Source organism: Pleurodeles waltl, chromosome 6 (genome assembly GCF_031143425.1).
Source record: "Pleurodeles waltl isolate 20211129_DDA chromosome 6, aPleWal1.hap1.20221129, whole genome shotgun sequence".
In the NCBI taxonomy this organism is placed as follows: Eukaryota; Metazoa; Chordata; class Amphibia; order Caudata; family Salamandridae; genus Pleurodeles; species Pleurodeles waltl.
In genome coordinates this window covers 238,256,422-238,274,198 of record NC_090445.1, presented here as the reverse complement: position 1 = coordinate 238,274,198, position 17,777 = coordinate 238,256,422, and the positions used below count along the sequence as shown (strand labels likewise).

The 17,777-nt window shown below is 45.0% G+C and overlaps 1 protein-coding gene across 3 annotated transcripts in view; it reads right to left on the bottom strand.

The window, feature by feature from the left end:
* TLK2 (tousled like kinase 2) overlaps nt 1-17,777 on the bottom strand; it is a 948,113-nt gene that overhangs the window by 437,494 nt on the left and 492,842 nt on the right. For all 3 annotated transcript variants that reach the window (XM_069237985.1, XM_069237987.1, XM_069237986.1), the window contains one exon: nt 504-570. In XM_069237985.1, the coding sequence (XP_069094086.1) occupies nt 504-570 (67 nt within the window). The remainder of the gene's footprint in view (nt 1-503; nt 571-17,777) is intronic.

Genomic DNA, 17,777 nt, shown 5'->3' with positions numbered 1-17,777 from the left:
ACAGCTAACAAACTTAAGTGCATCATAGCGGCAGCCCCAACTATGAAGAACAAAAGTGTAAGGAAATGACTCAGGATCAGGGGGTAGCCATAAGGTTGAATCTATGCATGGACATTAATAAACCTATCTGTCATAATACACACGTTGTCTCCAGATCTGTCACTAGTCAGACAACAGTTTTGTAATACCCTTCACATTTTACTAAGTTATCACTTGCGATGAAAGGTCTGCAGGAAATCCAACAACACTACACTGAAGTACAGAACTGCATTATACATCAATTAGTATGGGAGAAAAGCATCACAAACAAAGAGCAGAGGGTCAAAGAGAGGGGGGAATGGTGGAAAAGCACCAACGTCATGAGATAAGGGTATAGGTGAATGCAGGAAAAATACTAATTAGAGTAACTCAAGTAGTTGTGAAGACACGGAGGTGAGGGGGGTGTCACAAACAAAGGTCAAGTGAGAATGGCACTGCATAATACTAGTGGATACCTTATTTACCTTTTTGAGATGACCTAGCCGAAGTTTAAAGATTTCCTCCTGTTCATGGTATTCAGCCAGTGTTAACCTGTTAAAAATACAATACAAATAGAAAATGTGAGAATGTTCTATTCTTACTGCAGAATATGAGTAGCCTGGGATAACCTGGCCAGGCTGACGGCAAGGCTGTATGGCAACATGGTCAATATATTTACCAGCGGCAGCTGCTGTTTGCAAAAAGAGGTGGGGTGTAAATCCCTTCACTGAAACGCATCATGAGAGTACCCAATCCTCTAAAGGAGAGCTCATGTGGTTCAACCCCGTAAGAATAAAAATACTTTTTTTTTTTTTTTTTTAAACGGAGTAAGTGGTTAAAATGGTGAACCTTACAACAGAATATCTAAAAAACTGAAAATGAAGTTTTTAAATAATAATAGAACAGTTTTAATAATAATAATTGTTTCTGAAAGTATCTCATGCAAAAGTTCAAAGAATTTCTGGTTGACAAAATAAGAAGAACCCTCCTGAGGGGTCAGATCACCAGGAATTCCGCCTGCAATGTTTCCATATTCCATAAGCGGCTCTGTGAAATTGGGAACTGCTGCTCAAACACTTAGATGAGAACCAATTTCACTTGCCGCATGCTAGCAAAGAAAATGAACGCTGCTGACCAGTTGTGCATATTTAACGTTGTATCCAGATCAGGTATCAGCTGTTCAGCCATGTTTGGAACACTGTTTGGTGTTCTCTATTGGCAAAACGTGGCTTTTTTCATGCCGTGGTATGAAATCTGATATATAATTTGAAAGCCTATGCTATTCTTTCCGATTTGTTTCTGTGCCTATAATGTTTTTCTCAGCCTGTGTTTATATATCAGTGTTTGCATATGCATACCCGTCTGTGAGCGTTTGTGGGCATTTGCTATATTTGTCTGCAAGTATGAATTCTTGTGCCCACTCACTACTTTGTGTATTTGTCTGTGACTGTGTGCTGGATTTGTGTTGGGCACAAATGGAATATCCCATTTTGGTAAAGCTATGTCAAAGGCAGTATTAGCATTAAGACAATGCTACATCATATAAATAATAAAGAACAAGCATCCCACTCTTGTCCAAACATCCCAGGTGAGGAGAGGAATAATGAGGAATTGGAAATAAGATGACCTCAAAGTCAAAGATAGTCGGAGTTAGAAAGATTAGGAGTATTTTTTAATATAACAAATAAGTCTTTCATAATTCACACATAATTTTGCACTGAACAACAGATATTTATTTTTACTCAACTCAATATTATCCATTTCATCGACCTTACCAGGATGAAATTCTGAGTGGATTTACCAGGATTCGAAACCTGTACTGTGGAGGCAAAATTATATCCCTGCTATGGGTGCATTTCTGCAATAAGCAATCCCTCCTGGTTACAAGAAATGAGGCTGTGACAGACCTGATTCCCTTCATCCTCCACCAATGACACCAGTATTTTGGCCAACCCTACACCCATACACTCATTTAACTGCACTTTAGCTAATTTACCCAATTCACATTTACCTGCCCACTCACTAATATATGTTTACTAAGATGTTTTGTTGAGGACTGTGTGTTGTATTCCAGTTTCCTGAATGCTCTCACATCTTTCATCCATCTATTTTCACCGTCCTAACATTCATGTACCAAGCCTCTCACGTTCACCTCCCACATTCAATAGTTCACTCACCTTCGCCCATCTATGCTCTACCCCACTCAGTAGCCCTTCCACATAAAGCTACCCACTTCCACACATTTGCTATATCATATTCACTCAATCATGCACACATACTCATTCACATGCCTTCCCACTCATTCACATTACCCTAATCACTCATCTTATCCATCAGTGAAAGTTTTAACAAATGAAAATGTCTATGTTAACGTTTAGTTTATCTTACGTGCATATTTCAATTGTATTACGTGATGGTAGGCACTGACTGTGCTTCTGTTGGGAGGATAGAGACCACACGTAACAAAACAGGGAAGTGAAGGGAGGGGAGAATGGAACTAATTTTACTTTTACTCTACAGGCACTCACAATTAGGTTCCAACGTATATATTTTATCAGGCAGTGCACTGCTCCAATCAGACGTCAAGAGGACACATTTTTGCCCATACACAGTTGACCCACTTCACTTCCACTGGGATCAGGGACAACATAATCAGATTAGAATTACTGACCAAGGACCTTTCTGCTGTCTTTTCAAAACTTCTGGGACCCAGGCTTTTGAAAGCGACCTGTTATCACAGAATGAGAAATTCTCTGTGACGCAGGATATTACATTCTTCTTAACTCCATCCTTTCAATTTCATCATAGGGGTTTGGTTAATGATGGTTGCACCACACATTATGATGAGATTAAAAAAAAGGTGGGAAAGTGATCATGACTGGCATTCAGCCTCCCACAGCATTGCCTGAAAAGTGCAACACCCTAGGCTGATATCTATGATCAGCACTTGGAGAAGGAGGAGACTGAGAAGGGAGGAATCCAAGGCAACACAGAGTATATATATATATATATATATATATACAGCCAATTAATGCTACAGTACAGCATCAGGCAGTACTCCGACGTGTAATATGGCCAACTGAAAGTAGGTGACTGTTTGTCCCTCAGTCTCAGAGCGACGATCAGGCATGGGCGAACCAGTATGAATCAAGCTCTGTGCAGTTATAGTAGAAGAATCAAGAAAAGGGGCCAAAAAGGTATGGGGGAAGCCATAATGCCCTAATGCACCAACTGCCAGTTTATTTTATTTTTTTACATTAAAAATCCAAGTCTACTCCCTGGAAAGAGAAATCAAGAACAATCGGGTCTCCATTAGACAATTTTATGGCTAACACAAAGCTCCTGTAAACGATACACCCTCCGACCTGATTCTGTGCACTAGTGAGCTAATGTTAACACAAAAGTAAAAGAAACACAGTTGGCAACACCACTATAGTTCCCAACATGCACCCTGGCTAATGCAAACTCTAGCCATGATCCATCACTAACCTCTTATAAGGAAATTCATTACTGACAATCACCCATAGATGGTCACTTATACTAGCTTTACAGTATATTAACAACAAACTACTGCCTGCCTATTTCCACAAGTCACTTATGGTGTATTATATAATATCATGTTGATCCATTACATTATATAATGTTTACAGCGTTTAATTTATTCTACTTATTTAGGTTTTGTATTGCATTATATTTTATGGATCTATTTCAATGATACACTAAGAAGATAAACAAAACACGATGGACTGTATGGACTAAATTACCTTGACAATCATGCACCATCTATATAAAAGATTATGACAAAATGCAACTAACTATTGTACCACCCGTTCCATTGACTGAATGATGTACTTACACTTGCAAGTATTTCTCTTGCTTTACCCTTGCTGTTTTGCTATAAAATCTAATAAAGGTTTTTGAAATAAAACATTTTTTAAAATCCAAGAATGTTTAGTGCAAATAGCTAATAAATGTGTAACTGACTGCCATGTTTTTCTTAAAAGCATGTTAACAAGGCCCAGCAGGAACTCTTCCATTCTCTGATGCCCACACTGTTCAACGGCACAGTATCTGAGTTAGGACTAGAAGGAGACAGCTTTGTTTCAACTTGTAAGAAGAATAATAGCAGTAGAGTTTTGTGTATATTTATATTCTGAACAAGAAGCATTATTGAATATTATGTGTAATAAAACAGGAGAAAAACTAGAGGTGACCCCTCCTTGTTTCATGGAACACTAAGATGCCTAAGAAAGGCATACAAGAGGTTGTCCAGATGCAGGCTTGGACATGCAGACTAGTTGCCAGAGAGGATGCTAAATTGCAAAGTTCCAACTTCAGACCAAATGGCACAATAAAGAGGCTTTACATGACTTGGCATATTTTGATAAGCTAATACAAACATGCCCTTAATGATCTTGTTATAATGTAAGTAGGTTTAGACTAATAGGTTAGGGATGCGTGATAAATATGTGCTAGGGGCTTACCTAACCTTTGCCCTTATAATAACTGCAGAATTGTTTATAAAATACAAACTCATTCTAATGCACTATTTGCAGATGAATAGTAATTTATAATCAATCATACTGTGAAAAATGCAAACTACTGTTTGAATGTACTGATTTCCAGATACAGGGCAAAGCTCCATATATACCACCTGCATATGAATGGTTAAGACAGGTTTGTCTCACTATAAAGACCCACCTACTACAGAATAATTTCTGAAAGGTGGAGGAAAGGGTGGGGGTTTCAGGCAGTGGTGACATGCCAGTGTCCCTTTTCCACTCATGAGATATTCAATAATATATTGTAAAACAAATTATAATCCATATACATTTACTGCATACCTTTACTAGGCATAAAGAAATATGGCCTTGTTTCAAGGAAAAGGAAGGGTGGGGTGGTGTGAGGGAAGGGTGTTCGGTACCGCGTATTTAACAAAGATGGTACATTTCGTACCTGAATGCTGCTAGGAAAGACATGGCCTGTTGCTATATACATGCCTCACCCAGGTAGAAGCAGACTAGCCACTGGAGAGACTAGGAAAATGCTGACAGCAGTAATAGCAATGTACAGACAGTTGACACAGTTTCTATTGAAACAGTGCAAGGATACAGGGTGTGTTATATGATGTGGTTCTGTGACCTCACCAAATAATATACTACCAAACCCCTTAGGCCCACTCAGGCTTTGATTGTTAAACCTTACCTCAACTCTGGGTTGCTGTGGCTCTGGACATTAAGGCTTACACAAAAGAACAAGTGTAAAGCATCTAAACAGCACCAAATCAATTGAAGAAAGAAACTAGACAATAAATCTGATACCAATATACAAACAAGGTTAGAGTTTTATGAATTTTCAGAACCCAAAACCAAGAAAATCTACCAAAGGGTTCTGCAGATAAAGGTTTTACAAGGTATAGTAAATAACAACTCTTCACTTAACCAGGCACAAGCACTGGCAAATTCAGTAAATGTGACACTTAGAAAGTTGGGTATTAATAAGAAAGTTGGGTATTAATATGGTTAATTGGAGTTATTTTAGGAGACCAACTCCGGCAGGGAGCCAGTCAGTGATACCAGCAAAGTCCACAGAAACAGCTACCTTCTCACGAAGAGCAATCTCTAGTCCAGTTCAATTGTCAACAGGGTCACTCCCCTTTCCTTTGTCCCGTTTCGTGCCAGAGTAGGGCCTGGGGGTCCCTGGACTGGTGCAAACTGGTTTATGCAAGGAGGGTACCAAATGTGCCCTTCAAAGCAAACCGGTGACTTGGGGTCGCTACCCCTCCCACGCCTTGTAACACCTATTTCCAAGGGAGAGAGTGTTGCCTCCCTCTCCCACAGGAAATCATTTGTTCTGCCTTCCCCTGCCTGAACTGGTCAAGCAGCAGGAGGGCAGAAACCTGCCTGAGGGGTGGCAGCTGCGCAGGCTATCCGGAAAACCCCGGAAGACTGGTAGGAGCAGTACTAGGGGTCCTCTAAGGATAAGGGTACTGGAGTTCGCAGGGGCACCTCTACTCATGCAGGGGGTGCTCTCACATACAGGAACATGCACCCTGCCCTCTGGGCTAAGAGGGCCTACCACAGGGGTGCCTGCAGTGACCTGGTGCAGTAACCTGTGGTGAAAGGGTACATGCACCTTTTCACACAAGCTGGAATGGTAAGCCTGCAGAACATTTTGCATGGGTTCCCATGAGTGGCACAATACATGCTGCAGCCCATGGGGAACCTCTGGTGCCCCAATGCCCTGGGTACCCAAGTACTAGAGACTTACATGGAGGCACCAGTATGCCAATTTTGGGGTGTGAAAAGTCCTAGCCAATCAAATTTAGAGGGAGAGAGCACAATCACTGGGATCCTGGTTAGCAGGATACCAGTGAAAACAGTCTAAGCATACTGATAGCAGCCAAACGGTGGGGGTAACCATGCCAAAAAGATGGTACTTTCCTACATTCTGCAGGTAGCTATTGTCTCAACCAGATAAGGCATTACTGAAGGCAAGTAACTGGTTCATCTGATAGAGACTTCCAGTTGCAGAATCCTTACTTTGAATAGATACCCGAGCAATACCATCCTCAGAGGTGGGTATGCAAACTAAGCTCATACTAGAAAAATCTGCAGGACCGAACAAATAAAGTACCTATCCCTATGGGCCTGACTGTCCAGGCAGTAGTATCTAGTAAATATAAGCAGAGATGCCCATGTTGCCACATGACAGATGTCAAGGACTGAAACTCCACGTGCTACCGCAGTGGTCGCAGCTTTAGCTTGAGTAGAATAAGTACACAAACCCTCAGGGGGTTGAATTTTGTCCACTGCGAAACAGATCTTAATGAAGAGTACGACCCACCTGGAGATGGTCCACTTCTGCACTGACCGAACTTTCTTCACACTCACATAACCTATAAAGAGTTGGTCATCCACCCGGAACACTTTTCTACGATTAAGGTTGTAGGAAGCTATCTCCGTATATGGTGCATTGAAAAGAAGTACACTGTGCAGAGTCCAGGAGATCCCCAAATAGTTTGCAGACGCGAAAGTAAATAGTACTAGTGCTCTATTTTGTGATAGTGTGCAGCATGTATTATGCCACCCTGGGGGACTCCTCACTACGCACATGCACACTGCCATTGCAGCTTGAGTGTATTGGTGGGGAGAAAAAGACAAAGTTGACATGGCACCCCTCTCAGGGTGCCATGCCCACAAACCACTGCCTGCTATAACCCATGGCGGTTGGTCTTAAGGAGATTTTTTTTTTATACTAGGAAGTCCTGCAAGACAGAACGGGCAAAATGCCCCTCTCTTCTCATCTGGCTATCCAGGCAGTAGTGTTTCGCAAACGTGTGCAAAGAAGCCCACGTTGCAGCCTGACAGATATCCACCACCGGTACGCCACGTGCTAACGCAGTGGTAGCAGCTTTCCGCCTAGTGGAACGAGCTCTCAAGCCCTCGGGAGGCTGCTTCTTCGCCAAAGGGTAGCATATTTTTATACAGAGAACAACCCAGCGCGAAATGGATCGTTTCTGCACTGCCCAACCCTTCTTCGCACCAACGTACCCCACAAATAGTTGGTCGCCCACCCGGAACTCTTTAGTGCGGTCAAGGTAGAACGATAACGCTCTTTTTGGGTCCAGTCGATGGAGACGCTCCTCTTCCTTAGAGGGATGCGGTGGTGCAAAGAAGGTGGGCAGGGTGATATTTTGACCCAAATGGAAAGGGGTCACCACCTTGGGGAGGAAAGACGCATGAGTTCTGAGAACTACTTTTTCAGGAAAGATTGTGAGATACGGCGGTTTTGATGACAAAGCCTGTAACTCACTAACTCTTCTGGCAGATGTAATTGCCACCCAAAAGGCTGTCTTATTAGTGAGCAGCCTAAGAGGACAATTATGCAAGGGCTCAAAGGGAGCACACATAAGGAAGGTAAGAACCAAATTAAGATCCCACTGGGGCATAACGAAAGGCACAGGCGGGAATAGATGTCCAAGCCCTTTCAAAAACCTCTGTACTGTAGGTGATTTAAACAGAGATGGTTGATCGGGCAACTGAAGAAAAGCCGATAAGGCTGCAAGATAGCCCTTGAGAGTCCCCAAAGAGGAACCCTGCTAGGCGAGAGACAAAATAAACAAAAGGATGTTAGACCGAGAAGAAGAAAGAGGATCAATAGACCTCTCTGAACAAGATAAAAACAAAGCGTTTCCAACGGCAGGCGTAGATCGACTTAGTAGAGGGACGCCTGGCTGCCAGAATGACATCACAGACCTCGCATGAAGGCGCAGAGTTGACAGGTTCGGGTGGAGAACCTTCCCCTGCTGCTGCGACAGAAGATCCTCCCGAAGGGGCAGCCTGATTGGAGGACCGATGCTCATTTTGAGAAGCTCTGGATACCAAACTCTCCGTGCCCAATCCGGAGCCACTAGGATTACCTGGGCACGGTCGTTCTTGATTTTCTTGAGAACTCTGGGCAGGAGTGGTATAGGCGGCAAAGCGAACAGGAGGCCTGAACTCCACTCGCGACAAAAAGCGTCGCCTAGCGATAGCCCCCTTGGAAACACCAACGCGCAAAACTGCTGACATTGCGCGTTCTCTGCGGAGGCGAACAGATCTAACCAAGGCTCTCCCCACTGCTGAAAGAGTCCTTGCGCCACCTCCGGATGGAGACACCATTTGTGATCCTCTAAGCATTTTCGGCTGAGTTCGTCTGCTCTGGCGTTCAGAGAACATGCCAGATGTTGAACCACCAGGGTCATGCCCTGCTGTTCCAGCCATGTCCAGAGACGTAAAGCCTCTTGACAAAGGGTCCACGACCCCCACACCGCCCTGCTTGTTGCAGTACCACATTGCGGTAGTGCTGTCCGTGAACACCTGCCCCACCTTCCCTTTCACAACAGGAAGAAATACTTTTAATGCTAGCCGGATCGCCCGAAGCTCCAACAAGTTGATGTGGAGCCCGGATTCCGCCATAGACCAGTGACCTCTGATCTCCACTTCCCCCAGATGGCCGCCCCATCCCAGAAGTGACGCATCTGTCCCTACCGTCAGATCTGGTTGGGGAAGGTAGAGTGGTCTGCCCTTGACCCACTCGCAGTTCACTAACCACCACTGCAGATCTTTCGCAGTCCTCTCCGAGATCTGAACCACGTCTGTAAGATTTCCCTGATGCTGTGCCCACTGGAACTTCAGGTCCCAGTGCAGAGCCCTCTTGCGCCATCTGGCATGCTTGACCAACAGGATGCAGGAAGCCATGAGTCCCAGCAGCCTCAGAGTCTGTCTCACCGAGATCCAGGATCGAGGCCGAAACATCGGAATCATAACCTGAATATCCTGAACCCGCTGATCGGGAGGGTAAGCCCGATACTGCACTGTGTCCAGACAGCTCCGATGAAAGAGAGCTTCTGAGAGAGAGTCAGGTGTGATTTCGGCACATTTATAGTGAACCCCAGCGAATGCAAGAGGTTCGCCGTCGTATGGAGGTGGGTGACGAGAGCCTGGGGCGTAGGAGCCTTCAACAGCCAATCGTCTAGGTAGAGGAAGACTGAAATCCCTGACCTGCGCAAATGAGCTGCCACCACCGCCATCACCTTTGTGAACACCCGAGGGGCACTGGTGAGACCGAAAGGAAGCACAGTAAACTGAAAGTGCTCGTGGCCCACCTTGAACCGCAGGTAACGCCTGTGGCTTGGCAGGATAGGAATATGGAAATCTGCATCCTGCAAATCCAAAGCTACCATCCAGTCTCCTTGGTCTAGGGCAGATAAAACCTGAGCAAGAGTGAGCATCTTGAATTTCTCCTTCTTGAGGAAGAGATTGACGTCCCTTAAATCCAAGATAGGGCGAAGGCCTTTGTTCTTTTTGGGAATCAGAAAGTAGCGGGAATAACAACCACTGCCTACTTCTGATATCGAGACCCTTTCTATGGCTCCCTTGGCCAAGAGAGCCGTAACTTCCTCGCGGAGCAAAGCTAGATGGTCCTCCATCAGCCATTCCTTTGTCGGAGGGAAGGACTGGAAGGGAAGGGAGTAGCCCTTCTGTATGATCTGCAGGACCCATTTGTCTGTGGTGATGGAAAGCCAGTGAGGGAGATGAAAACGAATCCTCCCTCCAACTGGACGGATATGATCCCGCAGAACCACACTAGGAGGGCTTGGGCGCAGTGGAGGGGGGCTGTGTGGCGCCGACCTCTGGCCAGACCCTCTGGGTCTGATGGTACCACGACCACGTCCTCTTCCAGGATGCTGTGAAGCCTGAGGACGGTGGCTAAACTGTGGCTGGCGTGGTACCACGCCCCTTCCGAAGCCTCGAAAGGGGCGAAAGACAGACTGCTGTCGTGCCGGCGCTGAAAGGCCCAAGGACCTAGCCGTGGCTCGAGAATCCTTGAACCTCTCAAGCACGGAGTCTGCCTTTTCGCTAAAAAGGCGAGAGCCATCAAAGGGCATGTCCATCAAGCTGGACTGGACATCCCCTGAAAAAACAGTAGAACGTAGCCAGGCGTGGCGACGTAGGGCCACCGACGATGAAATCCCTCTGCCCAGCGAGTCGGTCGTGTCCAAGCCACACCGGATCGTAAACTTGGCTGCATCTCTCCCATCCTTAACAGCCTGGGTGAGAGTGTCCCGTACACCATCCGGGACCTGGGGCAGCACTTGCGCCACCATATCCTAAAAAGTATGGGAATAACGGCCCAATAGGCAAGAGGTGTTTACGGACCTCAATGCCAGGCTGGTGGAAGAAAACATCTTCTTCCCAAGCTGATCCAGCCTCTTGGATTCCCTATGCTGGGGAGCGGAAGGGAAGGCACCACGGGAAGTAGAGGCTTGGACAACCCAGCTCTCAGGAGTGGGGTGTTGTGTCAGGAAACTAGGGTCGGTGGGAGCGGGTCTATGGCGGAGGCCGACCGTCCTATTCACAGGAGCCCCTGTGCTGGGTTTGGAACACGTACCCAGAAGGACGTCTGTAAGAGCCTCATTGAAGGGCAACAACGGCTCCGATGCTGACACCCCCGGCTGAAGCACTTCTGTCAGGATATTCGTCCTGACTGGCACCGTAGGCAAATCTAGGTCCAAGACCTCAGCTGCCCTAAGCCCCCTCCTCTGTAGCCACATTAGGAGGAGAGAGCATACCAGTATCTGGAGATGTGTCCAGTCCACTGGCTTCCCCTAGATCCTCATACCAGTCCTATTGCAATCCAGATTCTAAAGGGTCCTCAGACCCCTCCCATTCCTCTCCTGCGTCAGGCTGTTCTAAATAATGCTCAGACAATGAGATCTGGGCCGAATTGGCTCCGTCGAAGTCAACGTCGTACGATGTCGCTCCGGATCATCCAGAATAAGGATGGGGTTGCCACCGGTGGGCGCCGGTGGCGGAATCGTCGATGTCGGACCCGGCGCCGAAGGAGGTCAACTGTGAGAGACCGGCGTCGGTCCAGATCCGGTATCGGATCCTGGGGTCCCCAACGGCGCCGAGGCCGTAGCCGCAGGCGTCGAATCCGAAGGGGCTCCCTGCTGACCCTGCGGGGCCCGAAGACCCAACCTAGGGTGCAGCCTGCTCAAAAACAAGACACATGGCCTCGTAGAATTCTTTTATCTGAGCGGGGGTCGATCCGGTCCCCGGAAAGGGGGGAAGACGCGGGGTCGACCCTGGCGACGGCTCCGCAGAACCGCGCTCGGAACGTTGACGTTCCCTAGATGCCTCGTCGGCCGACGGGCGCAGCGAAGACGAAGTCCACTTGGACGTCGTCTTCTTCTTCTTCTTCTTCTTGGGCCTCTTACCTTCGGAAGACCTCGAATGCGAGGAAGAGGACTTGGGGCTCCGGGAGCGGTGCCGCGACCTCCTCCTACAGCGGGACCGTGACCTCCGCAGAGTAGCGCCAACCGACGACTAATGTCGGGCCGCAAGAAGCTTAAGGGATCTCTCCCTCAAGGCCTTCGGCGCAATGGCCCGACAGACAGAGCACGAGGTAGAATCGTGGTCCTTCTCCAGGCACCAAAGACAAACTCGGTGCTGATCCGTCACCGACATGGTGCGATGAAACGCACCACACGGCTTGAATCCTATCTTTCTTGAAGACATGACTCCAAACAGTCAAAAAAGCGTTGACAAACCGTCGAAGCAGGGTAGCTCTTTCCTGAACTGCGCTTAACCGGCGCGGAAGGAAAATAACTGACGTACTATATAGACAACCGTGACGTCATAGACGGCTCCAACGACGCTCGCGGATCCACACGACGACGCCCGACGGTGTGCGCGCAGGGTACTGCTCAGAAAAAACTCCAGATTCGAAGCGGACGCCAGGGAATTCTAAGGTAAGGAAGCTGCAGCTAGAAGTCTCTATCAGATTGTGAACTTTTTGAGGGTGCACTTTCCAGACTATGTTTACAGTGACACATTCAGCCATTCATTCACTCTTTGAGTGTCTTTGGTGGATTCACAATAAGTTTGCCGCTGATTGCCTTGATTTCACTATTGCTATTTTTTTATATGCAATGGCTGTCCCATCTGACCAAAGCAGAACACTGGAGCTCCCTCCAGCCCATCTGTGTTGTGATTGTATGATGCAGTACTTCAGAGCTTCACTGCTGGAGGAGCTTGAGCTGAATTGGTCAATGACAGTACGACCAATTATGACGTGTGTGCAGCTGATTTTTCACCACTTATGGTGCTTCTTTGAGTGTGCACCAAAGGTGTGTCTTGTCGTGCAGCCTGTGCCTTCTGTGGACACGGATCTATCAATGTTCTCATTGAGGGCTCGTTAACAGATATGTCCATTGAGACTGCAGTTGATACTTGAGGCAACCTATAAGCCACCTTTTTTGGATTTCCCTATTACTTCACCATCTGCTGCAGCCAGGAGTATTGCACCCCCTCCCCAGCAGTACAACGGCTGAAGCTTATGTACACTTGTACTCTCTGGATCTTTTAGCTTAACTTGTCTGCTGAGGTGGAATCCTTCTTGGCTTCCATCACCATTGAAGACATTGGAGATTTCCTCCAGGACCATGATTATTGCTGGATTTGACTGATTGGCATTTTTGTCCCCAATACTAAATTGCCTGTTGATTGGGCCTGCCTGTGGGTCTGCCTTGCTTGTCATCTTCAACATTTTAACTCTTATGTACATTTTAACATGCTTTCAGTGTTTCAAATTTAGGAGCAGTTTTAGGATAACACTCTAATCCTGACAGTGGCATTCATTTTACACTGTGCTTGGGCACTCATATTTTAGCTTAGCTTAGGCCTGCGGCCTATGCCCTTTCACTACGTATGTGCTTTGATTTCATTTATTCTGTTTTATTCATTTTTAGTTAGCCTGCTTTCAGCAGAGATGTTTTTAATTCCAGCTGTAACTTTGTGATTCTATGAAAGCATTATTATTATTCTGTGCACAACATTTCACCATGTACCCTTGTCCAAGGTTAACAAGTCCAAGTACATAGTAATGCAGATAGCGATTGTCACCACAAGAGTTTGCAATCAGTCCGACACTCAGACACTTGGCGCGTCAGACCTTTTCAGAGAACGAAAGGAACATTTTACTTACCAGTGGACATCTGTTCGTGTCATGTAGTGCTGTAGATTCACATGCTGTGCATACGCGCACCATCTAGTGTTGGGTTCAGAGTAGTACAAATTGTTTTTCTTCAAAGAAACTCTTTGAGTCACGGGATCAAGGTAATACTGCACATGGGCATTGAGTCCTTTGTTATGTTGTTTCTCCGCAGGCAGGAGAGTGAAGTAGTGAAAGTAGAGATTAGAATAGAAAAGATGTTCATGCCATGTTATGTACATTATTTACATAATATTAAATTGCAACATCTACATGCGCCGGGGGGGGGGGGGGGGGGGCATGTGAATCTACAGCACTACATGCCAAAAAGAGATGTCTTCTGGTAAGTGACATTTTCCGCTCAATGGCATGTGTAACTGTACCCATGCTGTGCATACACTGTAAAGCAGTCCCTCTATAAAGCAGTGGCAAGCGTTCAGGAGTTGCAATTGTTTGAAAAAGTGTTTTAAGTATAGCTTGTACAACATTTGCCTGTCGTGCAAATACGTCAACACAGTAATGTTTTGTAAATGTGTGTGGTGCAGACCATGTTGCTGCTTTAAAAATATCTGCTATATGTATGTTACCTAAAAATGCCATAAGATACACCTTTCCTAGTGGAGTGTGCTCTAGGCGGTACAGGTAATTGTTGTTTACCTTTACTACAGCAAGTCTGAATACATTTGACTATCCATCTAGCTACAGTTGTTTTAGATATAGGCTCTTTGTGTGGTAAGGGAAAGTTTCTATATAATACATAGGAGCCCTTTTAACACCCAGAGTATGTAGAGCTCTTTCTGCTAAAGAATCTGGTTCTGAAAAGAAAACTGGTAATTCTACTGTTCTACTGTGTGATTAATATGGAATTGTGAAACTACCTTTGGAAGGAAATTTGTATTTGTTCTTAACACAATTTAGTCTTTATGAACTTGAAAGAAAAGGTTCTTCCAGTGCTAAAGCTTGGAGCTCACTGACACGTCTAAGTGAGGTAAAAGCGATTAAAAAAGCTACTTTTCATGAAAGGAATTATAGGGAACAGGAGTGAAGTGGCTCAAACGGTGGAGCCATCAGGCTTGTGAGTACAATGTTATGATTCCAAGATGGAGCTGGAGGATTTATTAGTGGAACTATTCTTTTTAGTACTCTCATAATTGCTTTGATAACGGGAATTCTAAACAAAGAAAGATGCTGCCTGTTTTGAAGATATGCAGCTATGGCTGCTAAATCTAAACAAATAGATGAGTAAGCTAGATTTGCTTTTTGTAATCGTGATAAATATTGGACGTCTTGTACTGTTGGTTTGAAAGGGTCAATGTTTTTTGACTGACAATAGCTAACAAACCGTAGCCGTTTTACTGCATATCATTGGCTAAATGTAGGTCTACGTACTTGTTTAAGGATATCCATACATTCCTGTGGTTATTGCTAATACCCAAATTCTATGACCTCAGGAGCCATATCGCTAAGTAGATTGATTTGGGTGTCTTATTTGACCTTGTCTTTGTGTCAGGAGGTCTAATCTGTTGGGAAGCTTCTGAGGTAGAACAACTGAAAGTTCCAAAAGTATTGTGAACCATGGTTGATGTGCCCTTGTAGGGGACACTAGAATCATATTGAGGCGAGACCGTTTTATCTTCTGGACCAGAAAAGGTAAGAGTGGAAAGGAGGAAAAGTGTAAATATCCTTGACCAATTCATCCACAGAGCATTGCCCTTGGATTAAGGGTGTGGGTACCTGGAAGCGAAGTTTTGGCATTTTTTGTTTTGATAGGTTGTGAATACGTCTATTTGAGGTGTTCCCCACTTTTGGAAGTACTGTTGAAAGACTTGTGTGTGGAGTTCCCACTCATGTGTTTGTTGCTGCATCCTGCTTAGCAGGTCTGCAAAGCAATACAGAGTCTGTCCCTGAGCGATATTGTGCCACTATGTGAATGTGGTGATAAATTTCCCATTTCCATATTGTTTGTGCAAGATGAGACAGTTGATGAGACTGTGTCCTCTCCAGTTTTTGAAGATAGTACATGGCAGTCATGTTATCTGTACATATCAACAATGTCTTGTGTTGCAATTGTGAAAGGAAATCTTGCATACTGCTTACAGTTCCAGGTAATTGATGAGATATCCCCTGAACTGTGAGGTTGAGGAGATGAGCTCCCCAACCGGTGGTTGAGGCATCTGTTGTGAGAGTGATCTGAGGCACAATGTCTGAAAAGGGTCGCCCCTTCATAAGGTTTGTGGTGTTCCACCAATGTAGAGAGCGATAAGTCTGGCAGTCGACCAACACTAGATCTTCCATTTAACCCTGTGCCTGAGACCATTGACGATAGAGACATTGTTGAAGAGGACGCGTTTGAAGTCTTGCATGAGATACAGTGGCAATACAAGATGCCATCATCACTAACAGTTTCATAACAGTTCTTACTGTGTATGTTTGGTTCTGTTTTAATGTAGCAAACGTTTGAAAAGCCTGAACTCGGGCTGAGTTGGGAAATGCTAGCCCTATTTGTGTGTTGAGGAAAGCTCAAGATAGGGTTGCATCATTCGAGGTTGCAGATGAGATTTGATGTAGTTTATGGTGAACCCCAGAGAGTGTAGGAGACAAATTGTATGTTTGAGTGCGACTTTGACACTGTGTGAATGAGTTGGCTTTGATGAGCCAATCGTTTAAATAAGGGAAACATTAATTTGTTTTCTTCTGAGATGTGCTGCAAGACACTTTGTGAATACTCTGGGAGCAGCTGTGACTCCAAATAGTAATACTTTGAATTGGTAATGTTTACCTGCAACTACAAATCTTAAATATTTGCGGTGTGCTGGATGAATGGGAATGTGAAAGTAAGCATCCTTTAGATCTAACGCTGTCATGAAGTCACCTTGTTGTAACAGGGGAATAACATCCTGAAGAGTGACCATATGAAAGTGTTTTGATAGGATGTAGTGGTTTAAGGGTCGGAGATCTAATATTGGTCTGAGAGACCCGCCTTTTTGGGTATTAGAAAATACAGGGAGCAATTTTCTGTTCCTTGGTATTGTAAAAGTAGTGGTTCCATAGCCCCTTTTAGAAGAAGTGAATGTATTTCCTCATTGAGGAGAGTCAGAAAATCTTGTGAGTTAGAGGGGGTACCAATTTTGGACAATTTGAAGTACCCATTGATCTGTGGTAATCTGAGACCATTGAGGGTAAAAAAAGTTGTAACCTTTCCCCTAAAGGAGTGGTGTGGGTTGTTATGTTTTGTGTTAAGTGATTGTTTAGTGGCAGATGAGGAACCTCTATCTGTAGATGGTTTTTATCTTCCTTTGTTATTGTTGCGTCTATATGATCCTCTAAAGTAACTTCTGGAGCATTGAGAGGTGGGCTTTGTTTGATTGGAAGAATGTTACTGAAATGATGATCGAAAGCCCTTTGCAAATCCGGCGTGACGAAAAGTACCCCTGTGTGTGCTGGATTGCAGAGCTCCCATAGCTTTGGCAATTTGATTGTCTTGGTTTAATTTTTCAAGTGTGGTATCCACTTGTGGTCCAAATAAATGGTGTTCATCAAAGGGCACATTTAAAACTGCCTGTTGTACTTTCAGTTTAAACCCTGATCATCTGAGCCAGGCATGGCGCCTAATGAGGAAACTAGTGTTAACAATGCGAGCTGCTGTATCAGTAGCATCAAGCGCACATCTAATAGAGTCGATGGAAATAGTTTGTCCCTTATTTACAATTTCTACCCCCTTTTTTCGATGCTCCTCTGGTAGGTATTGTAAAAGCTCTTCCATGGCATCCCAGTGAGCTCTATCATACTGGGATAACAATGCTTGTGCACTTGCAAGTTGCCAGTGATTGGCTGCTTGAGCTGCCACTCTTTTTCCCTGCTGCATCTAATTTTTTACTTTCTTTATCAGGAGGTGTGTCTCCTGTTGATTGGCTATTAGCCCTTTTGAGTGCATTAGAGGCAACATTGGAGTCTAGAGGGATCTGTGTTTTTATAAATAAAGGATCGGTGGGTGCAGGCCTTGTATTTTTTTATCCACTCTGGGAATGATAACCCTTGATCTAACAGGCTCTTTAAATATTTCATCTGCGTCTCTGAGCATGTCTGGAAGCATTGGAAGGAACTGGCTTTCCTTATGTGTTGCACCAAGGGTGTGTAAAAAAAAAAAAAGAAATCCTCCTCTATTGGATCAGTGAACATATGTACAATGTGAAATGCTGCTGCCCTAGCTATAACCTGTT